Source organism: Osmerus eperlanus, chromosome 5, assembly GCF_963692335.1.
Source record: "Osmerus eperlanus chromosome 5, fOsmEpe2.1, whole genome shotgun sequence".
NCBI classification, from domain to species: Eukaryota; Metazoa; Chordata; class Actinopteri; order Osmeriformes; family Osmeridae; genus Osmerus; species Osmerus eperlanus.
Genome location: NC_085022.1, coordinates 19050031 through 19074014, shown reverse-complemented (window position 1 = coordinate 19074014; position 23984 = coordinate 19050031). Strand labels below are relative to the sequence as shown.

The window sequence follows — 23984 nt, the reverse complement described above, 5'->3', positions numbered from 1 at the left end:
TCACTGGTGCACAGTACCACTGATGCAGTGAGCTATTAAGATGTCGGTGACGGTGAGACACACAAACACCGATTTCTGGAACTATAGATTGATAATGCGCAGTGCCCGTGATAACGTAGGTGATACACCCCCCCCCCCCCCCCCCCCACACACACACACAGATTACTGCAGTTATAGATAGGGCAGTGATGCATTCGGTGAGAAAGATGTCTGACTGTAACACACGCACATTTCTGGAATTATAGATAGATAATTCAGAGCCCATGATGGAGCTGCTGATGGCAGTTCATCTCAGTTATTTTGGTACTATATGGTACACCCTATACCTACATTTCTCAGATCACATTTGAAATTCTCGACGTACTTATTCAACCTCCACATAATCTAGTTACTTATGCACATCATAAAAGCAATTTGTCATTATTTTAAACAAATTGCCAATCCTCTGTTACATTCATGCAAATTATTATGTAGCCTACAATTGTCTGCTGTCCCCCCTCCCCCCCCCCAAAAATGGTAAATGTATAAAAAAAATAAAAATGCAAAAAAGCTGCAGATATGTTTCAATTCAGTTAGACCTAAATATATAGTCTATGTAGCCTACAGGTAGTAATGCCTAACATAAATAATGTACTTGTTTAGAAAGAAAATGTTGGATATATTTTTAATAAAGTAGTACCATGTTGAGTGTGTTGGGGGCAACTGGCCCCCATAAAATCTACAATTGTGAACTACTATTGGGGTAAATAGCCCCCCAGGGGCTTAAATGCACTGTTATCAAATGCAACCATTTATTATTTTTTGTATAAATACATACATTTATGAAAAGATTACCAAGAACAAATGCCCTTCAGAGTTGTCAACAGTAAACGTACACAGTGCATTACCTACACTCTATGCTTCTGGGAATGATGGACAAAGAATAGGCAAGGAAAGAATGGAAAAAATATAGAATTTCGTTTTCTATCATCCTTTGCTTACTGGATTAACTCTCTTCAGTTTTTGAACATATCACACAGTAGCTTCTCCATGGGTGTGTTCCCGATGGTCTTGTGGAAGAACAGCTGTTCTATCCTTTCCGAGCTCACGAAGTGTAGGGAGGGCAGAAGAAGAAGAAGTTTCCCAAACCTAAACAGGTAATGAAGATAATTAACTAATAGCACATACCTTTCACCGTATTAAAATGCTGCATTTTTACTTTGCATTTTAACTGGGCTCACCTGGCACTCTGGCTGGGGTACAGAGAGTGAATATGCTGACCAAGCATCACCTGAGACTGATCCTGAAGATTCTCCACCTGCTCAGGATCTTTGAGACCACGGGTGTCTACTCCATTGAGAGAGACATCAGATATCAGACATCAAGGCCATGTGTGCAGAGACCCACTTAGACCCCCGATAATTGTAAGTATGAGACAGACTGACCCACCTGGTTTGAACAGTACAACAGCCTTAAGGCAGGCAAACTCAGTAGGGTCTACAGCTAGAGCCTTGAAGCGGTTGAAGACTTCCTCCAGGACTCTCAAGTTGCCTGTGGGGAGGCTGCCCTTGGATTGCTGTGTGGGGGAAAGGTCTGGCAGGGAGAGCAGAGGGCACCTGTCCAGGGGCAGAGACCACTGGATGGCACACAGGAGAAAGAGCTCACTCCAGGCCTCTTCCAGCAGAATCACCTATTCAAACAGAACCAATATTAGCTTCACCAGTCTCATCCCACGGGCTTCCCAACAGATATAAGATATTACCAGTTTGAATGAGGAGTTGTACCTGGTCTCTGAATGGTAGGTGAGAGAAGACAGGCAGGTTCTTTGCCCACTTGACTGACATGAAGAGCAGGCGTGCTGATGTCTCATACACACTCTCAGAGCCGCTGGAGTTGTAAGGAGATGAGTGACAGTCGGAGGGAGTTCTCTCCCTCTCTGGTTCGTCACTCGTCACGTCAATATTCTCATCCACTGCCAGACGGAAGACATCAGATCAGTTCAGATTGCTACTGTATTGTATATAATTCTGTTACATATCGTATGTGCGCTGATCAAACTCTCTCCCAGCTCTTACCGTCCTCTGGTTCTAGTTTAGCACAGGTCTCCGCAGTCATCAGGCTGACCATGAAGCGGTGACTGTTCTTGGGGCTGCCGCGGCAGTGCTGGGCCGGGGCTGGGGGCGTGACCGAGGAACTGACGGGCTGTCTGCTGATGACAGAGAAGGTGGAGGAAGGGGTGGGCAACCGCGTGGTGGCCAGGTGCTCCGTATCTGCGTCCATATCCATGGTGTCCGGCTGCACCTGGGCCATGCTGCGGGGCTGCCTCTCGTTCTGCACGGCTGAGGAAGAGACACAAACAGAGGAAGTCACAAAGGGAACACTGATGATTATTATATTTACATTTACATTACATTTAGTCATTTAGCAGACGCTTTTCTCCAGAGCGACTTACAGTAAGTACAGGGACATTCCCCCCCGAGGCAAGTAGGATGAAGTGCCTTGCCCAGGGACACAACGTAATTTAGCATGGCCGGGAATCGAACCGGCAACCTTCTGAGTGGTAGCCCGATTCCCTAACGCTCAGCTATCTGACCCACTCTTGTATTTTCTTGTAACATCTATTTTGACATGCGGCTGGTAGATTTTTTTTTTGTTGCCTTTACTCACCATCTTTGTTCATGCCAGCTTGGAGGCATCTCTTCAGTCGACATGCTTGACACTGGTTGCGATGGGCCCTGTCGACAGGGCACATGCCTGTGCCTGCTTGACACCTACGAGGCAGCCATTCAAAAGTGTTAACATTTCTAGAGACTTAATTACATGGATTAAGCGTGAGGATTTTCACAAAGAAAACCACGAGGCTGTGTTATGGATCGTCCTCACCTGTAGATGAGCCTTCGTCTGACACTCCGCTTGAAAAAGCCACTGCAGCCGTTGCAGGCATAGATTCCGTAGTGTTTCCCACTGCTTGTGTCAGAACATACTTTACACAACAGGCCTAGGCCCAGGCCTTTCCTTGGAAGTGGGCTTCTTGCTGTAGACACAAAGCACAATCTTTACATTATGATATCCGTTTATGACCTGATCACATGTTATTTACTCAAACTATTTACAAGGTATGATTTAGACATGATGAAAATCTGATACTTATTGGTACTCGTGTAAAGATTGTATATTCTTTAGGTCCCTATCTTCTTTTGTATTTTAGTGGCTTGCCTGGTTGAGTGTTGTCCGAAGTGGATTGTCCTGAAGAGTCGACGATAGATGGGAGCGTGGTCATCTTGGGCAGGTGTTTATCCATCATCTAAGCCAGTGAGCTGTATTCCTTCCAAGCTCCACACCAAAGCTCCTGGATAATTTGTGTTGTCTTCAGAAATTGAACTTCTCTCCAGGCGTTTGGCTGAAAGGATGTTCTTTTCAGGTGTTGTCGTCCCCAAGTTGAGACTTGTGGAGCTCTAGCTGTGTATTTACCGAGACAGACCAGTCCAGTCACTTAGATATCCAGTGGAAATCCTCCATCAAAGGCTTTTTATCTTGTTTGAACTAGGAAATAGAAGCTATGGTTTCTTGGATGGTATGGCGCTGTGAGTCAGGGCAGGAGATATAGTCTGCTAGCTTTTCTTCTATCCATCTGTCTGAGTCAGACTGAGGTTGTGAGTGTCCGTCCTCTGGGGGATCCCCATTGGAAGACAAGGAGATTAGCACCAGTTGCTGTGTAAGCAAATGCGTGTTTGTTATCCTCTTAATCTTTACTGTCCATCTACGTGCAAATCAATCAGTCATGCCTCTTAGTGAAAACGATGTGTTAAAAGATTGACAATTATTTGAAAGAATGTTAAAAGGAGAACAGTATTGATTTGCATCCATTGTCTCCATTTTCTTTGGGGTGTTGTCAACAAAGTAAAATTATGTTGGTGTGTCTATGTCCTTCATCAATCTAATCTTACAACAATAACTTTATTGTACACAACAAATACAACAAACTTCTCCACTTATAACAAATTTGTTTTTGTTCTCTGTTAGTCATCTGGTATGAGGATCAGAGTCAGACTGGTTCATCAACTAATCCATTTCTTTCCATGTGAGTCATGTTAATCTTAGGATCTCACAAGCCATGTGTCTACTGTTACTTGGTATAGCATCCTGAGTACATTTAGAGGACTGGTAATCTAGAAAATTATGTTGTTATATTTTTTTGCAAATCCCAATTAAGGTTTTCTAAATGGAAAAGGGATGTATTCTTATTGACCTAGGCAGTTCAGCTTCTTGTGTAAATCATTTTAAAGATATCTAAATTAAACTCAGCAATATTGTCCAATGATCACATGATATTATTCATGGTGAAATAATTTTTATTGGCTGGGTCTTGTTTTGGTCCCGCTAATGACACAATAAGCTGTTTGGCTGCACTACACCATGTGGCCAGGGGAAAATGCAACCATCCCAAATCAACTAAGTAGCTTACACCACCATGAAACGCATTCTGCTTTAGAGGGGTCTGTCCTGGGAGGGGGTGATGAGAAGAAAAACAATTAGCTGTGAGATTGAAAGAGCAGTAAGGAGTTGACCCTTAAGTCTATTCTTCTGCCATATGGTGGCTGCTCTCTGGATCCCTGTCTGCCTAATTAGTGACCCGTGTGTGATTTGATGGTAATTAGTGGCCTGAAGTCAGTGATTTGGGTTTTTCTTTGATTTGTGGTTTTATCTTATTAAGGTATTACACAGTGCGGGAGTCACAGAGAACAACACATGCCTTTTCTATCCTCTCCACTGACCTTGGATGATACAATAGCTGTTGTCCCTGTTGCAGAACTGCGGGACAATTGCTTTAAGGACGACTGCTTTGAGGTCAGAACAGAACTCTTTCTGTTAGACTAAACTGGTGTGTAAAGAGATTAGATGTTCTGGTTAGTAGGGGTTTTGTCTGGGCTGCTAGATGGAGCCATTTGACCTCTGGGCTCGTTGTCTGTGGTTGCTTGAAACTTGGGAGACACCACCATTTTCCTCCAAACTGTATTAGGATAGAGTCAGTTACATTTTCAGGCAAGGAATCTTGGGTGTTGTATGTGTGTGTGTGTTACTGTAATTGTTCATGACCGTTAATCCAAACACCTTTTGTCAGATCTGGAGATTTATTTGGTACATAGTCTCCATTTCACTGTTACATAACCCAGGTGTTAAAATCTGAGCCAGGTACAGGAACGTCGTGGATTAGCTTCTTACCTGCACGTCAGGGTAAAGCTAATCAATCGTGTCCCCAGACCAGAGCTTAGACTGCAGACAGTCAACAATACTGTAGCTGCATGGATGCCCTGTTGGCTTGCCAGGTGGAGCACATATCGGTTGAGGCCTATACCCCAGTGATTCCTGTTCGGTCCACTTCTGCATGTCTTCCACTCTCTCTCTCCCCTACATTCTATTCTGTTACTTTCCCTGTCCAAAAAGGTTGAAAACATATCTTAGAACAATATATATATATATATATATTGTACCTGTGTATCACATTTTCAGGTGACTAGATTTTACATTTTTGGAACTGTAGGATTTTGTCTATGAAGGATAAAATATAAATTGTGTTTCTCCTAGAGATTGGCCAATGAGTAAAGGTATTAAACAAGTCAATACCTCATGCTCGAGATAAAATACAATCAATAATCTCTGGCATATCCTACGATCTACAGTATGTTTCTCTGATTATGATGACTTTATGTACTTTCCACATACAGTATTGTACAAACTATGAATACAACTCAAAATATAGATAATTAAAAACATTACCTACAATAGTAAAATTACATTAAACCATCACCAAATGTCTATGATCATGGGAATATTTATGAAGACTGTGATATCTTGCAGATTTCATGCATGTACTGGAACCTTTTGACAAACTTCCCTGCTTGTCCTTGGGTAAATGCCCTTGAAGGCACAAGTTCACAACTCCATACACTTAAGCAGCTTTATGCATAATCTCTTTGAATGTCAGCTATTGTCAAAGAGTGAGATTAATTTTTTAAGAGGCTGTGTGGCCTGTCTGAACCTGATACAGTATGAAGTATATTCACGTTGACACTTTATGGCATAAATACAGGTACACAGCAATGTCACTGCATTTTCAGTTGAAGTAGTCAATTATAAACCCTAAGTGTATTCCTCCTGTTCATGCCTGTGGCCTTTTCACTGCTCTACTCCTAAATGACACCATACTGTACTGTAGCTGTCATGATATTATGGGGGTTTCCTCCGGTTACTCTGTGACCACTTGGTCAGAGAGGGTGTGGGGGAGCCAGCAGGCTAAACTGAGGCGTCAGCACTACGACCACCAGAGATTACCCCAACCCTGCCATCTGCTGCCCCTAGGATAATCCACACAATGAGAAAATCAATTGTCTCAGTCTATATCAAAGACTGGCCGGCTCAATTCAACAAGTCAATTAAAAATTAGAGCGACTTAGCAATAATACCATGTTACTGCTGACCAAGGACCTGGCAGCTCCTTGTGGATGATGCATCTCCATAGAATGGATATAGACTTTGGTGAGGTGAAAATAATTCATACTGACGTTATTACAACATGGGTTGGTCTTTATTGTTCACTAATGCAGTCGACTTGTGTACATACCAGTGAGTGTAGGTCAATAAAAACTCAAATAGAAGTAAATTCATATAAATAATATTGTTTATCTTATGATGTTAAATAGAGGCTGAAAATAATCCAAGGCATAATTGTAGAAAAAGCTTGTTTCCAACCTCCGTCTACATGATACTGTACATGACTCGCAATTCGCAGCATCTAAATCATCACTATGTAAAATGAGAAAGCATTACTTAATAAAACAATGAGGATATACAGACAGTAGAAGCCTTGCTCCAACTGGATCCCTGAGACTTTTCAGTGAACACTCCTGTTCCAGGGGCTCAGATCCTCACACACCCTGGTACTCGTGCCTGCAGTGGCCAACAAACAAAGGCTCGGCCTGTACACCGCGCCTAAAAAGAGAGAAATATAGAAAGCGTAAAGCAGGTGTAGAAGCCTTGGGAGACATTAGAGGGAGGTGACAAACAGGTGACAGAAAACTTATGTCAGCTCAATGATATAAATGGTCACAATCAATCCACTGAACAGCCGTATGGACCTGCAACTCAAGCAGCCTTACCGTAACAACAAGCAGCGGAACTCCTTCAGACGAGAGAAGGCCAGAGTGACACTAGAGGTCTGCTTCTCATCACTCCACAGTCTCTCTGCTGCAGCACTGGCCCGGGGCCTGCACAACACAAACACACAACACAAACACACAACACAAACATTCATGGGAATGATTGCCTGAAATGTAAGGGATTTCTATTTATTTTGTGGTAATTCTTCATTACCACAGGCGTGGAGAGAGGTTGGTTGCGTCTACGTATTCCCCCCACATGCAGACCTCTCCACCAATCACCAGCTTCTTCTGCTCTTCCGTCCCTGTGAGAGGGAAGTAAACACAATCTCATGATGAAAGCGTGGGAAGAACACACTAGAACCAGCCCTCAGACTGCAAACAACACTGCATAGCACAGCACATCCATGTGACTCATCCAATACAATACCATTCCTAAAGATCTGTATTACAGGGGGGAGGGGTTTCAAAAACAAAAGCTATGCGTCCAGCATATTGTGCAAAAAGCTAGTACATATGTCAGTGTTAACATGGCCCTGCACACACACCAGAGAAGTTCAGTGGCTGCACGGTGTAGACACTGTGCCAGTCCTGGCCATAGCTGATGTGGTTAAGGTACCAGGGGGCAGCCAGCAGGACCCTGTGCCCAGTCTTGGTAATCCTGCTCAGCTCCTCCCGGTACTGGGCAGGGGTGCCCTTCCAGATGTGCAGAACTGTGTCCTGAGGGATCTGAGCAGGGTAACAAATAACATGGCGTCCACTTCTGCACTGCTCCAACTGGTCGGAAGCTCAGGAAGGGTGTTTTCGAGGGGCGTGTTGCTCTGCTGTCATGTTTCGAGGTCACAGCTTCTTACCGCAATGTTTACACTGGTGGTACAATTTCACAGCGCGACCCTGTCTTTAAAATCTATTTTGGACAGTAAAATGAAAGGATGTGGTGGCCCATTAACCATTGGAATTGCATTTGTGACTCTAGTGTGTTGTGCCACCTAGTGGTTAAGAGATTGTATCTCTGGGAATTTTACAGACCCCTGGGTGATAAGGAGACAAACCAAGACTTCTGTAACCCTTGGGATTCAGCTGAAACATGAATATCAAAAACACAGCAAACATTTTTTTTCCCCAAACTGCAACATTTCCAGAGCACCCAGGTTCTGACCCTTGAAGGCTAGAGGCCACACAGTGTAGTAGCGTGCCCAGTCATGAGTGGGTCCTGGTTGGTCCAGATACCAGGGGGTGGCCAAGATCACTCTCAGTCCGGCTTTAGTCACCCTGCGTAAATCACACAAGTAACACCCCCCCTTCCACACCTCCACCACTGCCAGGGAGCTGCACTGGAAAACAACCCGTCAGAAGACACAAATGTGCAAAATAAAACATCATAACTACAGCGTGTGTAAGGAAAGGAGAGGGGTTGTGGGGGAGAGGGAAAAAGAGCGAGAAGAGAGAGGGGGGAAGAGAGTTACAGAGGTGGGAGAGAGGGGGCGAAGAAGAGAGAGAGATGTGTTTTTAAATTGAGGTGGAATGTGATATTTCTATGTCAGTCACAAAATACAAGGGGGTCCCAATGTAATTGTGTCATAAAAACTAGATGTTTTGGGGAACATCCTATGTAGAAAGCACAGGTCGTGAATCGCTTTTTTGTCAGACTAGGCTGTACACTTACTCTTTCATGATAGTCAAATACATCTTGCCAAACGATGGCTGTCCTGTTGAGCATGGAAGTGATGTTCACGATGCTAGAAATACAAGACGTTAAACAATGTCATACACAGACATACAAAGGATGTCTTTCTACATTATAAAGAGAGATCATGGATGGGTGTTTTGTTATCAGTCCGAAATATTTTCACATGACTTTTATTACTAACCTTTTCTCATTATTTGACAGTAGATAATAAATGACATGTTTAATCTGTTTTGACATGGGGAAAACCAATCAAAACCCAGTAGTCTAACCCCATCCTTTCAACAATTTAGGCTAACGATGAAATAGAACTGTTTATAAAGCATTATATTTAGAAAACATTCCAAATGTTTTTCAGATTGTTCTCCATGACTTACTTCTCCATGTAGAAGGACTCTAGTTTGGTGAAATCATTTCCAAAACCCATTTTCTGCATGAACTGCCTGACGTCAGGGTTGGATTTCCTATAGGAAACATTTTCCAATAACAGCCCAACATGAAGACCATTGTTTAATTTCATACAAAACACATCATGCTACGGTACACTGTAACCTACCAGCAGGTGAAGTCAACCTCATCCCCTCCTAGGTGAATGTAAGAATCAGGAAAGACAGAGGCCACTTCCTTAAACAAACGTGTCATGAACTTATAGGTGGAGCCTGTGGCTGGGTTGACTGGACCGAATGTTCCAGAGGGAGTAATCCCCCTGTAGCAGGGGGTCAGGAGACCAGGCTGACCTGGGGGAGGTCAAGGGGTGGTGGGTAAAATAACAGAAAAGGTCACATTCAAGTCATTATAAGCACTACATTTTCACAAGATGTAGCGTTTTATTTTGTTGAGACGGATGATTTAAGAGCAGTTTTATTTACATTTAATTAAATGTTATCAAAGATGTTATGAAAATATGATATATTACTGTACTGTAGGTTGTATGTTACTTTACCTTTACCCCAGGACTGGGTGTGGCCTGGTGAGTCAAACTCAGGCAAGACTCTGATTCCCCGTAGTCTGGCATGTGAGATCACCCTTCTCACATCCGTCTGTGTGTATACATGAGTCATTGGGTGGAAAGCCCCCTAAACCAAAATTATGAAAATCTGTTTAAACCATTCATGACTACCAGCAAAACTTATTGATAGACACTGACTACAGACATTTCCCTGTAGATTATTAGGAATGGGAAGGGTTGTGTGAAACACCAGTTATTTAACAATACTTGATATGGGTTTTTGAGGTAAAATGCCACAAAAGCCCACAGTTATTACCAGGTAAACTAACCTTGTTGCTAAGGTCAGGAAAGGTACGACTCTGGTACGGGAAGGAAGGGTCATCAACAATGTGCCAGTGAAACACATTGAATTTACTGTAGGACATGGCATCCTAAACAAAGACAACATTAGCAGACCATTAGTGTAAGCCTCCCTAATCACAATGAGTCAGTCTGATAGTGGTCTTCAAAAGTACTTACCAGGGTCTTTAGGATGGCCTCTACTGGTAAATAGTGACGAGATGTGTCCAACAGAATACCACGGAATTGAAACCTGGGGAAATCCTCTATTTCAGTCTTGTTCACAAAGTACTAAAGAAATTAAAAAGAAACAAAAAACCTTTATTTGTAAATTTCCAAACAAACCAAACCTATTTACCAAAATATAATTCTGCATTACTTACTGTACCCAAGTCATCTTGATACACCAGCTGGCTGAATGTTTCCAGGCCTGCGTCAATCAAAAACAGCATTAGGGTCACAAATTGTATTATATAGTCATGACAGATATATCAGTAAACTTACATTTAAAAAACAATACCTCTTAGGGCCCCCCACACAGTTTCTGTCCTCAGTTCTGCTTGGTCTGTAGATACATTCAGCTTATCTGGGACAGGAGACCAAGTACAGTAAGACTCAAAGATGATAACCTGCCTGAAGGTTTCAATAAATAAACAAAACATTACATTCTGAAGAAGTGAGTTCATAAAGCTTGCAGGCTACAGGTAAAGGTTTTCAGTGTAATTTACAAGTGCAGTCGATGGAGTGTCCAGTATGTTATTTTTACTTGGTCGCTGTCTTAAACTCTCTGAAGGGCCCAGATGCAGATCCAATGTAAAGGCTGTAATATCAGTCATTGCAGAGGAAATGGCACAAATCAACAAGCCCAAAAGTAGGCCAATAATGACCGTTTTTCAACACTTACAACTTTCCGAGGACTCTGCATTTGGGTAACTCTCACAGCCTGCCTGGGTTACATGGATATTAAGGACATACGGTTTTGTTTCGAAAAGATGGTGCCTGTCTCGTGGTCCTATACCAAACAGAAGAGACAGTTATTTACAAACATGCAGTCATTTTGCAGGTCACTGAGAAAGGATTTCTGGGGCAGGTGATTGAATGACTTTGAATGCATGCATGCATACTCTACAATGCCCATTGATGTACCTAAAGGCCGAACACCATGCGAAGAACAAAACGACAGGTCACCATTGTGTAGCTCCGTAATACTAACAGTCTGTCTAAAATGACGTTATTAGGACTTATTGAAATGATCAGCAGGCCTACCTGCATTGTAATCTGGAAAAATTAGAGAGTAATATCGCTTGAAGGCGGCATCCAGCAATGAACATCCCAACTGGGCGGCTGAATTACTAGCATACTGAAATTTAAAGTCTCCTGGATTCAATGAAAATCGTTCCATCGATGTGGCTACAATTTGTGGCTTTGGCCACACACCTATCACCGTGGGTACATTCAAGAAAAAAAGTAAAGCCACGTAACATATTTCATTACGTCTTAATCTAACATCAGACATTTCCACCGGGTAAAACGAGTCTATCTGTTGAAAATAAATGTATCCTCGGAGAGGTTTTCTATTGAGTAGCTGTACTCGGTCATTGGTTCATTACCCAGCTGAACACAACAAAAGTTCTGAAATACTACCAGTCATGTGACAGACTGCTCTGCGGCTGTCAAAACGGTCACGTGGCCCACTCAGTCCATGAAGGTGCATGCATTTAAAAAAACAATTTACCTCGCTATTATGTAGGACTAAAGTACCAAATTGTGGTCAGACAAAATTCCACAATGATATGAAAAATGTGTTTTAATAATCATACATTAAACATTTGCCACACTTAATTTGATAAATTGTATTTCTTCACTTCTTTTTTATGTCCAGTTGTGAGACATGCAGAAAGCATGGCTTACATTTCCTTATCTCTCGTCTAAAATCAACTAATCTACAACGGAATTTATAGCAAGGTTTTCTGGTTTGTTGAGAAGTTATAGGCAGGCCCAAGAGACTTGAAGGTGAACAATGAAAACACACCAGCAACACAACAGAAATGCGATTGTAGTTGTTTATTGCAATGTGTCCTTTACAGCATGCTTTGTTATCAATGAAACAAACACACACACACACACACACACATCCAGTCATGTAGTATGTAGTCATCAAAGGTTGTATTCTCTTGAATCCAGCATGGATTCTGTTTGGTCATCTGACTCCTGTGAAAACAGTTGGCTGTTTATGTCTAGTGAAAATGTCTAGTGAACAATGGTGGTCAGCATTTGTAGATGAGTGTGTTTGCAGGAGTGGACACTGTGCCGGATCCTACCTACATGTAGGTGAGGCGAATATCTTTAATTTTTTACACATTTTTGTTTGTTATATTGAAATATTTACTGACGTGCTTCACCCTCTCCTGTTCGCCTGCATGTGCTGAAGTTCATGTGTGGTCGATCCATGTGCGCTTACTTGCCTGAGAGAGGCGGCTGTAGGCCTGGCTGGTGGGACCTCCGTAGCGGCGCAGGCCTCTCCAGGACAGGAACAGTGTGTACACTGATGCCACCAGGCACTGCACTGTGAAGGCTATAGAACTGCCCTTTGCCACATTCGAACCAGTGCGCTGACAGAGGACAGGCATGGTCATGACATCACTCACTCAGTAAACAAACTACTCTGTGATGAGTGACTGAATGGATGTAGAACGTATCCTGGTCATGATGTGACCATGCAGAACAGTAGGTGGTCTATGGCTGGATCGAGATTGTGACCCATGAGTAGTTAGTTACCTGCTGGTCTGTCAGAGCTCTGGGCTTTTTCGCGATAAGGCTGAAGGCCAGTAGGGTACAGGTCCCCATCAGAAGACTCAAGATGTTCAGGCCAATCATTGTAATTACCTGTTTAAACAATGTGAGCTTAAAGTACACAACACACAATACACATCGCAGAAAGTGCACTCTAAGGACGACACTAATGAACTCTTTCAACTAGAAACTGAAAGTTGGCCACTCACCTTGAGTTTATTTGGTTTTCTCTGCACTTCTATTGTCAGCCCCCCAGTGGCCACATACTGTAAAGACACATTGCAACACAAGTGCCACACGTTTATGGTTTGACCCCCAAAAATATGGATATGGTTAGCTTTGTTTTTACCTTGACATTTTTGCATTTTACTTATTTAGCATACTGTTTTTATTCAGAGCAACTTACTTATTCAGAGCACTGCAGTAAGTGTGCCGAGAGTACACCAGTCATTGTCACAGAACTAACCCTAACCAGACCATATAGATTATACACTTACAAACAGACCCGACCAGATCGGTGTCATCATGGTAACAGAGCAGCTGAACCTAACACAGGCATAGGTTACCGTGGTGAGGATGGTAGCCATAGCACCAAAGACCTGCATCACCTGATAGATGAAGAGTGTGACAAGGAGGGGGATAGTCAGAGTATGTACAGCATGTGTTGGGATGTACAGTAGCACTGATCCTCTCATTCATGACTACATCACAACTCTCAGCTCTTGATCTAACCCCAATTATCAGTAGGCGGGTGTTAACAACCGTCCCAAACCAGCGGCCAATCCGGACATCCCTCAATGGCTCCTGGTTGGTGGTCACAGTAACAGGGTGGCCCATGCGGGCCGGGGTTTTTTCCTTAAAGAACACATGGTACAGCCCTTCCTGGAACATGTTCTGAGTCATCTGAGAGGAGAGCAGAAAGAATACAACAACTAAATTGTGAGCTACACCAGACTAACAAGGACATTTTATAATTTAATAACAGTTAACTTTAGGCTAAATTAAACATGAATATATCAACAGGAATTCCTTTACTCTATTCGCTCTCTCTCTCACACACACACACACATTTTTATCCAAAATCGCCCCCTTACTTAATCAATCACTCATAATGTCTCAATCTCAGTTTCACTTTAAATACCTTGTCCAGTGTGTTACACCATGTCCTCAGTATCCACAATCACCCTCCTAACCCTTTCAGACAAGGGGAATAGGACATAAACACATGAAGACTGGCTGTCACTTCTTCACTGCGTCTCCCTCTTCCGTCCCCGCAGGCCAAGATCCTTAGGGTCAAAGTTCGTCTCAGGCGTTGTTTTCAGACTGCTTGACAAGGCCCTCCTCCAAGCTGTTGTGATGTGTGTGTAGTAGGTAACCTGATTAGTCAGGGAGAAAGGTCTAGACTGTACACTACCTCTCTCAAGCTGGAGTTAATATTATTTGGGGTAATGTAAAAGATGTGAACATTTAATGTCATAAACTATTTATGTTACAAATGGAAAGGGAAGCTCTCTATTTTTAACCTTCTGACCAATTTTGCTAAAGAAAATGTTAAAGTTTGAAAAACTTTTTTGGTTTTAAATACAGTTTTTGTTAACTCAATATCATGTACGTTTTTCTTGTCTTGTTGGGTAAAACATACATATATATAGATCTTGCTTTCAGTCTGTCATGTCCTTAATCCATGTCCAAGATACACTGGATGCTAGTTTCTCTTTATTTAATTTCTTCCTCTATTTCTGACACAATCTCTGTCCATTCTCCCCCTTCTTCCACTCTCACTCTCAGACTCACATCTCCCCCCTCTTTCACTCTCACTCTCTGACTCACATTATCTGTCCCTCTCTTTCAGTCCTGAAGGGATAGTGGTTAATGGTTTACCCAGAGACAGTCCCCTTCTCTGGATGAGTGGAGTGTATACACAACCAAAACGTCACCTTAGTTTACCCTTCCTGAAGAGGTCATTGTTTAAATAACAGATATGTAAAAAGCAAAGATTTTATGTAATAAATTATATTACACATTGAAGGGGAAATTCTCTATACTTGATGTTGACCTGTATTTTTTATCCTAAATTATATTACACTCTCAGACTCATGCCCTTATCGCTTATTTGAAAAGAATGGTGGTTAATGGTTTACCCCGAAACAGTCCCACCCCCTGAATGAGTGTAGACATAGACCACAACCAAAACGGCATCATAGTTTACCGTAACTCGCAACAGGAGCCAATATAAATGACGACTTTCATTAATCGACTATCATCAGAAACTAAGCGTTATCAAACACTTTGAAATTAAAAGGAATACGTGAAATGTTGCAATTGACAAGTCCTCTGTGTGGTCTGACCCTTCTCGTGTTGCAGGTGAGCAGAGATGTTTCCATAAGAGCAGCGTAGTCAACCATTAACAAAAGGCATTATTGAGCTACAGTAATATACATTTTGAAAGTTGAAAAATACTTAACAGTTGCAATAGTAACTTGTCAGTAAAAAAAGGTAAATGGTCAGACTTCTTAGTGAGAGTATATGTGTGTCCTGGGAGCATGCATGTACTGTACATGTGTCAGGACTGTTCCAGGTGGCCATCCCAGCAGGCCTGGTGGAGGAGCCACATCCCCTGGGTTGTCATAGGAACCAGTCTGGAGAGGTGGACACCATACCGGATCCTGCCCAGGTGAGCGGAATCTTCTACGTATCCCATGTGGTGATGTCATGTCATGTTTTCATTTAGCAGACTCACAGAGGGGGGGATTTTAACCTGCAACGTCTAGATCAGCTGTCAGATTCTCTCCCACCGAACACTACCGCTATACTCACCCCTGTGATATAGTGTGGTTTACTGGCACGCTCCATCCTCTCCTATTCTACAGTACCGTCAGGGAGAATTCTCCTCAGCTCTGCCTTTGCTGACGATCCGACAACCTCTCCCAGCACAGAGAAGGAAGAAGAGGGCTTGGGTCATGCCGCCAATCAACATAGCAGAGAATGGCCGGGGCCCCTTCCCTAACCAAATGTTCAAGGTGTGTGTCACCAGTAGCATTTGCACTTGAGTGTGTTTCAGCTTTTAAGTGTGTGTGTACAGTACGTGTGTGTGTGCCTTCAGATACGCTCCAGTTACAATGACGAAGTGAAGATGTATTATAAAATCACTGGCCCGGGGGCAGACCTGCCTCCTATTGGACGTTTCATAATCGAAAGGAACACTGGTTGGTTGTCTGTGACAGAACCCCTTGACAGAGAGCAACAAGCTCAGTATATCGTAAGTTACACCAGTGGCTGCATCAGTTGTCACTTGAAACAAGCTTTACCAATCTCAAGCTACACACCGATAGTGTCCCTGCTTCCTTTGGAAGTGAGTACTTGTGTTTGTAGTTTAAAGTATGTTTTCCTATGCAGATTGAAGCACAGGCGGAGGCTCGGGGATTTGGTATAGAAGAGAATCCTATGGAGATCGTCATCAACGTCCTGGACCAGAATGATAATAAACCAGAGTTTACCCAGAATCCCTTTCTGGGGCATGTCCCTGAGGACGCTGAGATAGGTATCCTTGAATTAACTCTCATAGCACAGCATGAACACAGTCCCAAGTCATTCTTTACTGCCAGCTAAGGACTGCTTGTCTGGTTTTAGCTTTGAATGTATGGCTTGTAAAGTTGGTCTTAATGTTCTGCAAGTGTTGCACCTTGTGTGTTCAGGGTCTGAGTTTATGAAGGTTAATGCCACGGACAGAGACCAGCCTGGCCAGATAAGCTCTGACCTCCGCTACAGCATCCGCCGCCAGGATCCTCCCACACCCAGTGACCTGTTCTTCATCAACCCCATCACTGGAGGCATCCTGGTGGCTGCCTCTGGATTGGACAGAGAGGTGTGTGTGGGGGTGGGGGGGGGTGTGTGTGAGGGGGTCCTGTATTTGTGAGCATGCATGTGTATGTGACTCCTCCACCCCTACATCCTCAGAGGCAGCAGCAGTTCAAGCTGGTGGTAGAGGCAGCAGATAACGCAGGGGCAGGTCTGACGAGCACCAGCCAGGTTCTGATCACCGTGGAAGACAGCAATGACAACGCACCAAAGTTTACCCAGGACACGGTAAGAATGAGAGAGATCTGCCTCCTCTCGTCGTCACCTGATACGTTTTACTGATGTTTCGGTTTCTGTGCCGCCGGGGTCAATACATGACTTTGTCTCTATCTCTCTGTTCAAGTACACTGGGTCCATCTCAGAGAACCAGCAGGGGGTGGTGGTGGTCAAGATAGAGGTAAGGGATGAGGACCAGATCCACACCCCATGCTGGAGGAGTAGATTCAGAATCATACAAGGGGACAGTGACCACCTTTTCAGCATCTCCACAGGGCACAGTGGGGACCAGGGAATCCTCGCCACATCAAAGGTGCTATTCATGATGTACAAGACACATTGCATTACAGGACTACGAAAAAAACTGGATCAAAAGCCATGAGACAGATTCGCTTCAAGTTCAATTGATCCTCTCCTTCACTCCCCCCTGTCCTGCAGGAGCTGGACTATGAGGCTAGTGCTGTGTACACTCTGCTGGTGGTGGTGGAGAACGAGGTGGTGTTCTCCAGGCCTGTGTCCACCTCCACAGCCACCGTCACGGTGAGGGTGGAGGACAGGAACGAGGCCCCGGTCTTCAGGCCTTCAGAGATGGTCGTCTCTGTGTCTGAGGACCTGCCACTGGACAGTGACCTGGTGCTCTACACAGCCTCGGACCCAGACCTGGACATGAAGCAGACCGTCAAGTAGAACCTCTTTAGCAAACTCATAGGGACACAATCTCCGCATAAAAATCGTTATTGTCCATGGGGAAAGTGTATTGATATGAATCATCCAATTAAACGTGTGAGCGGGTTGTTTGCTGTATGTGTGTCTAGGTATCAGTTGGAGAGAGACCATGCTGGCTGGTTGAGTCTCAATGAGAGCACAGGACTGCTGGTGGTCAGAAGTTCCCTGGACAGAGAATCTCCCTTTATCATTGACGGCACATACACTGTCCTCATCCTGGCCATTGACAATGGTATAGTAACTGAGGTTTTTCCAAATTAACAATTGAATGTACAGTCATAGATGAATTCCTGATAAACCAGTTTTACCCCAATCTAAGCTGTTAAAAGTATTTCTAGTGTCTCTAATCCACTTATACTTTACTGCCTGTCTCTCTCCCTGTCTTTCTACGTGCCTGCCAGCGGAGACCCCAGCCACAGGGACAGGGACTCTGGTGATTGAAGTGGAGGATGTGAACGACAACATCCCCAGTGTCGACCAGAGACACCTGGTGTTCTGCAGCAGCCAGTCACAGGCCCTGGAGCTCCCCATCAGAGACCCAGATGGGCCAGGCTTCTCCCAGCCCTTCACAGCTCAGCTGCTGGAAGACTCCCTGAAACACTGGGACATCCACATGAATGACTCCAGTAAGACCGGGATGGTTTTGAAAGGGTTAGCTGTACTTTGTCTTTTAAACTGATCCGTGTCTGATGTTTTTTTTCTTTTTTACTGCCTGTTTGTCCTCTTGTCAATGTCATCGTGTTGTGTTGCAGAGACAGCCATTCTCCTGAGTGCGAGGACTGTGCTGAGGTTGGGGGAGCATGAGGTGAACCTACGTGTTAGTGACAGTGCAGGTCTCTACCAGGACATCTCGCTGCAAGCTCAGGTCTGCCATTCTCAACCCACAGACAACACACCAGATTTGTTACTTTGGGACGGGGAATCAAAAATTATACTTGTGGTATCTGTAGGTTTGTGACTGCACAGGAAGTGATCTCATTTGCCTTGAGAAGTCGATCGCCGTCGGCATGAGTGAGACCATGTGGATCTTGGGAGGTGTCTTGGCTTTGCTTTGTGAGTGATAAAAACAACCTACTTACAATAACAAGTATCATCCTTTCTACTTCAGTCGGCTAGTTACAATCGAAAAACGTGATTGTTAATATTGAACTATTTAGCTGGTGTGTGTGTGTGTCTGTGTGTGACGGTCTGTGTCTCAGTGTTGCTGTTGTTGCTGCTGCTTTTCCTGAGGAAGAGTGGTTCAGGGGAGAAAGCAGTCCTGCTGCAAGAGGAGGAAAGCCCTGTCAGGGGCAACATTTACTGCTACGATGAGGAGGGGGGAGGGGAGGAGGACCAGGTGAGTGGGGGGGGGGGGGGGGGTGCTGGGTAAGGGAGCGGGGGTGAGGGCCTGGTCAGACGAAGGGGGGATGAGAGAAGAATCCGCCATGGTCAAGTGTTGCAGCTGCCTTTCTGATTGTTTTCCCCCACAAGGAATATGACCACAGACTGCTCCGTGGTGGTTTTGCTAACCGGCCCTTGTTGATCACTGTGGTCCCGCCCCTATCTTGTGCTCCCACATACCGGCCCAGACCTACCGACCAGCATGACATCGGAGAGTTCATTGATGACGTAAACATCTAACTTATTGTTATTTTCCGAAGCCGATTCCATTATGAATAGTATTGCACCACCCCTAACTGTTCTCCCAAGACCTTGTAACAGAACCTCTTCTGTTATCCCTCCTTAGAACCTACGTGCCACAGACGGAGACCCCACGGCCCTGCCCTACGACTGTCTCCTGGTGTTTAACTATGAGGGAGGGGGCGCGGCCTCGGAGGGGGGCTCCCTCAGCTCTCTCACCTCCTGCAGCTCAGAGGAGGAGCAGGACTACCAGAGGCTGGCCCACTGGGGGCCACGCTTCAGCAGGCTGGCCCTCATGTATAACGGGGAGGGCCTGGAGGACCAGGACTGAGCTTCACTGGGACCTAAAGATGCTAAAGACACACATCCATCTTACGATGGAATCTGTATTGTATAGAAGCTGTGGTTTCAGTCCCGGGTCGATTTGTGGTCAGTTCACTTTCTGTAGGACTCAGCTTTAATGTTGTTTACCATTGCTGATGCACTGTTAGGTAGGACAGGCTCAACTGACTCTATACAATATAACAATGAGGTAAACATCCAAACATTGCATAATGCAAGGACTATCGTATGCCCCCCAACAGCCCATCTATGAAAAATGATTGTGTACATGCATACCAGTAGCAGATACATAACCAATGTCAATATACAAATAAAAATACTCTTTATTATTTAGTCTTTAATCAATGGATTTTATAAAATAGCCAAAGGAGGGAATATATATTGTATGAGTGATAAAATCACATTCTATTGAATCACAACTGAGTATTCACCTACACAACAAACCACTAACAATAGCCAGATGTGTCAATTACAAGGAAAAGACAACAATGGACGGCTTCATCCGCATTGAACTCTAAAGTGAATTAATTGAAAAGTATATTTATGATGCAGAATAGTACATTATAAAAACTATAACTGACGCACTTTCTGTAGATTGTCTAAAGCCATTTCTTGAAAAAGATATGTTCTGAAACATAAAAATAAATGTGTATTATTTCCTACATACAAGATGACCTATGAGAATAAAGTGAGGTTGTGCAACTTGTCCATTAAAATTGACCTTTAAAATCATGAAGTGTCCGGCAAAGTAACATGAACTGCAGAATCCTGATCTGTGTAAAATTAAAAAGGATCGCAATGGGCAAGAAGAAATATCCAGAATTATTTGAATGGACATTTTTGGGACTATCCCCATAATGAGGTAGTCTCTTTAAATAAGTGTCCAGTGTATGAAATCCATCTTGAAGATGTGACACCACTAGTCTACTTGACTTGAGAGAAAGTATGTCTAACAGTAAGACAGTGAGAGTTTGCCTGTTAACTATGGGGAGTCTTGATCAAGTCAGAGTTCAGGTACACCACAGTGGCTGTTAGCTACGGTGAGTTTTGATCATGTCAGAGTTCAGGTACACCACAGTGGCTGTTAGCTACGGTGAGTCTTGATCCGGTCAGAGTTCAGGTACACCACAGTGGCTGTTAGCTATGGTGAGTCTTGATCAGGTCAGAGTTCAGGTACACCACAGTGGCTGTGATGTCATCCCTGTACATGCGTGCCAGGTCCTCTGGTAGAGCCAGCATGGCGGCCAGCCTCTCCTGGCTCAGCTCTCCGTACTCCCCCGTACCCAAGGCATGCCTGATGAGGTGTGTGGCAGCGTTGGGATCTGGAGAGGGGTTGGCACGAGCGAGCCGTCTCTGCAGGAGCTCATGCATCCGGCCCAGGTTCAGCTGCCTCTCACTGGCAGACACTGGAGCCTGGAAAGGAGACAGCAAACCGTATGTGAACACATGCATTTCTGTATATACTCAATACACACTGTTCCCTCATTTAAGACCTTGACTTGGCAGCTCCAGGCCCTTTCAAAACACTCACCTGTAGGTGAATCCCACTCAGGTGTTCCCCGACCAGGCGGACCGCCTCCTCGTTTCCCATTTCATCCCACAGCCCGTCAGAGCCCAGGATCAAAAAGCGGTCCTGAGGCCGCAGCTTGTGATAGACCAGTTCAGGAGCAACATCCAAGTAAGGAGGGGTAAGATAGTTGGGTGGGGTGTACTGGTACAGGTTGAGAGAGTCCAGGTCCACTCCGGACTCCAGGCTGTCTAGAACGCTCTGCTGCAGCTCATGGCTCCACTTAAACCTGACATCACCAAAAGCACGGAGGGGCATCAGGACCTGAAGAGCAGAAATAACATTCAAGTATAAAGAATGGCAGCAACAGACATGTTAGGTACATGGTTGAAAAGTTTGATTAATAGCCCGATTCCCTAACCGCTCAGCAATCTGACCCCCAAGACGATGTTGCTACGCATGTTGCTACGCATGTTACTACGGTGTTACTACGGTGTTACTACGCATTGGTGTCTTACTCCCAGCAGTCTGTTGTCCATGACAACCGTGTCCCTCTCTGAGGGGGGGTGCTGGGCCCGGATCCGCTTCATCTCAGACTGGTTCTGGGAGTTGTGGTCCAAAGATAGGGGCAGTGCGCTCCAGGACCCGTCCGTCTCCTGCACCCCCAGCACTGCCCGGGAATCCCCGGCATTGGCCACATGGATGCCCTCAGGCCCCACGTGAGCAACGCACGCAGTGCAGCCAGAAAACGCTACCTGGAGGAAGAGATGGATCGGAACAGAATGGTTTCAGAATGTGACGGAAAAAAAAACCCTCGACATCTCAGCATGGTTTAGATGTGGAGCCTGTACTGTACTTGTATGGCTGTGCTTCTCATGAGGTCACTGGATAAAGGGACCTGGGCCTCCAGAGATATATCTGTGTCCAGGCGCTTGAAGGCATAGGCCAGGGCATCAGGGGGGCTGGACGAGGTGGGGGGATAAGGACAGACATTGCATGGAAGAAAAACAACTGAAATGAAGATTCCCCTCCAAACCCCCCAAAAAAGAGACGCTATAATGGAACTACACAACACCATACTTTTTTGGGAGAGAAAGATAAGATAAGAAACACACCTCATGCCATCGCCGTGTTCCTCGCTGTCCAGCAGCTCCTGCCAGAAGACTCTGAGGTGGTCGACGTAGAGCGAGGCAGACTCGCGGTAGTTGTAGTCGCTGTGGTGTTTGTACCACTGCAGGATGGGAGGCAGGGGCCTGCCCTGCTCGACACACCTCTCCAGTTCCTCGAGGCTACGTTGAGACATCAAGGCTACAGCGACGTAGTACAGCAACCGCTCGCTGACCGCCTGGGCACATGCCCAGCCCCCGTGGCCGTCAAACACTCCAAACAGCATTCCTTTAGTCTGGGGGGGCACAGATTCAACAATGTACTGAACTGAGTTCACGGGGAGGGGGATGTGGGACATCAAAAGGGGTGTGTATGGGACAGAGAGAGGCAGGATGAGGGGGAGGAGAGCTGTGATGAGACTCCTACCTGTAGGCAGGTGGCAGTGCTGCGGCGGTCCTCGTTGGGAGTGTTGGCTGGCAGCTGGTTGCTGTCAAACTTCCTCACAGCGCTAAGACCCCTCCCATCAAACTCAGGGACACTCACAGACTGGAACACAGTCAAATGTGACTCCATAAACAGTGACTGAAACCTGAACTCAAATACTGCCACCAGTTCTGAACAGTTTTTTTTTGTCTTGGTGAAGGGTAAATTACATCACAGATGAAAATGTGCTGAGGTTCATGTAGCAGCATATAGAATGATTATTTTTCATTTAAAATATGATACCTGCTCATTGGTTCTTAAAATGCTGTTAATCTGGACCCGGTTGTGCTGGAAATCCATATCCTGCCGTGTTGAGAGGAGCCTTTGAGTTTGAAAGTCAAAGCCAGCCAGGGACCTGGGACTAGAACCTTGGCTGCCAAAGCGTCCTACATGAGAGCATGCCCTGGAGGAAAGGCAGACAGTCTGGGCTAAAGGCCACCAAGATGCGGTTGGCAAGCAGTGGCCATAATGGTGACACTACAGGGAGAGGAAAAATATTTTTTTCAGTTACGGAAAATATTCATCGTAATATTTTAAATGTTAATCTCTTAGAAAATACCCACCAGCGGAGAGTGTGTCCGTGTGCATCTTGTGGTTCTGTGTAGGATGCGGGCACACGCATGACCAGACATATCTCAGATGAGTGCAGGAACAGTGGCTACTTCTGTTTATTCAGACTGGAAGTTCCTGGATTAAAGACATCCATCAAAGATCAGTTTAAACTATTATAATTCAAGCCCTGCACAGTTCGATTTAGCATAAACTAACAGTGGCTCGCCCGCATGTCCGTTCCGTAGGCTTTATTTTTTTAGCTAGTTTTAAAGAGTTATATAATAAAAACAGTAGGGAAAGAATGTAGCTCTAACTTTAGTAATACGTAATACGTTCAGCTAGCACTACTAGAGATGGTTGTTCCTCTAGCCTTACTAGTTTGCACTACTGAAGATAGGAACAGTACTTGATGATCCTAACGTTGTTAGCTAGCTAAACCAGTTCTAGACATTCTCTGGCTAAACTAAGTTACGTTAACATAGCTAGTTATAGTGTCAGTACAATCCACGGAAATTGCTAGCAAGCAGTCTACCTACCCATCTGATGTTCAGTAGCAGCTAGCACACAGTTCAGACAGTCCAGCTAGAATCTACCGACGTTTGACACATTTACCGGCTAGGACTGAGAAGGACAACTAGACGTCACTTCCAGCTGTCGGAGCACTTCACT

General features: G+C 44.7%; 5 protein-coding genes across 12 annotated transcripts; 1 reads left to right on the top strand and 4 right to left on the bottom strand.

The window, feature by feature from the left end:
- Positions 1–656: 656 nt before the first annotated feature.
- Positions 657–5609, bottom strand: LOC134020669 (photoreceptor-specific nuclear receptor-like). The gene is made up of 8 exons (XM_062460831.1): positions 5605–5609; positions 2863–3033; positions 2647–2750; positions 2055–2318; positions 1764–1951; positions 1429–1669; positions 1221–1326; positions 657–1128 (listed from the first exon to the last, which is right to left on the bottom strand). The coding sequence occupies exons 1-8, from the start codon at positions 5607–5609 to the stop codon at positions 996–998; spliced, it is 1212 nt and encodes a 403-aa protein (XP_062316815.1). The 3' UTR covers positions 657–995.
- A 1124-nt stretch (positions 5610–6733) lies between these two features.
- On the bottom strand, positions 6734–11744 carry hexa (hexosaminidase A (alpha polypeptide)). 5 transcript variants are annotated; one of them, XM_062462337.1, is made up of 14 exons: positions 11378–11744; positions 11016–11123; positions 10632–10697; positions 10495–10541; positions 10292–10402; positions 10102–10203; positions 9767–9899; positions 9380–9560; positions 9201–9287; positions 8803–8875; positions 7685–7865; positions 7351–7441; positions 7137–7244; positions 6734–6969 (listed from the first exon to the last, which is right to left on the bottom strand). In XM_062462337.1, exons 1-14 carry the CDS (start codon positions 11625–11627, stop codon positions 6906–6908), a joined length of 1602 nt encoding a protein of 533 aa, XP_062318321.1. In that variant the 5' UTR covers positions 11628–11744; the 3' UTR covers positions 6734–6905. The 5 variants fall into 5 exon arrangements, 4 of the variants coding, with proteins under 4 accessions (XP_062318321.1, XP_062318323.1, XP_062318322.1 ...); XM_062462339.1 differs by lacking the exon at positions 11378–11744 and having other exon boundaries at positions 10292–10364; positions 11016–11057; XM_062462338.1 differs by lacking the exon at positions 11378–11744 and having other exon boundaries at positions 10500–10541; positions 11016–11057.
- Positions 11745–12160: 416 nt separating this feature from the next.
- Positions 12161–14701, bottom strand: si:dkey-30c15.13 (uncharacterized protein LOC558731 homolog). Of its 3 annotated transcripts, XM_062462334.1 has the most exons (8): positions 14547–14699; positions 14046–14252; positions 13637–13807; positions 13402–13512; positions 13114–13170; positions 12890–12997; positions 12573–12723; positions 12161–12322 (listed from the first exon to the last, which is right to left on the bottom strand). In XM_062462334.1, the coding sequence occupies exons 3-8, from the start codon at positions 13805–13807 to the stop codon at positions 12312–12314; spliced, it is 609 nt and encodes a 202-aa protein (XP_062318318.1). In that variant the 5' UTR covers positions 14046–14252; positions 14547–14699; the 3' UTR covers positions 12161–12311. The 3 variants fall into 3 exon arrangements, with proteins under 3 accessions (XP_062318318.1, XP_062318319.1, XP_062318317.1); XM_062462335.1 differs by having other exon boundaries at positions 12161–12723; positions 13667–13807; positions 14547–14701; XM_062462333.1 differs by having other exon boundaries at positions 12161–12723; positions 14547–14700.
- Positions 14313–20271, top strand: LOC134021462 (B-cadherin-like). Of its 2 annotated transcripts, none has more exons than XM_062462331.1 (16): positions 14313–15268; positions 15483–15578; positions 15775–15924; positions 16008–16163; positions 16301–16445; positions 16600–16769; positions 16862–16990; positions 17106–17291; positions 17417–17661; positions 17794–17936; positions 18106–18330; positions 18457–18569; positions 18655–18757; positions 18904–19040; positions 19175–19312; positions 19431–20271. In XM_062462331.1, the coding sequence occupies exons 1-16, from the start codon at positions 15218–15220 to the stop codon at positions 19653–19655; spliced, it is 2412 nt and encodes an 803-aa protein (XP_062318315.1). In that variant the 5' UTR covers positions 14313–15217; the 3' UTR covers positions 19656–20271. The 2 variants fall into 2 exon arrangements, with proteins under 2 accessions (XP_062318315.1, XP_062318314.1); XM_062462330.1 differs by having other exon boundaries at positions 15447–15578.
- pdp2 (putative pyruvate dehydrogenase phosphatase isoenzyme 2) lies at positions 19972–23955 on the bottom strand. The gene is made up of 9 exons (XM_062462332.1): positions 23852–23955; positions 23327–23450; positions 23007–23240; positions 22707–22826; positions 22289–22575; positions 22030–22135; positions 21692–21928; positions 21198–21497; positions 19972–21079 (listed from the first exon to the last, which is right to left on the bottom strand). The coding sequence occupies exons 2-9, from the start codon at positions 23393–23395 to the stop codon at positions 20804–20806; spliced, it is 1629 nt and encodes a 542-aa protein (XP_062318316.1). The 5' UTR covers positions 23396–23450; positions 23852–23955; the 3' UTR covers positions 19972–20803.
- Between the last annotated feature and the right edge of the window lie 29 nt (positions 23956–23984).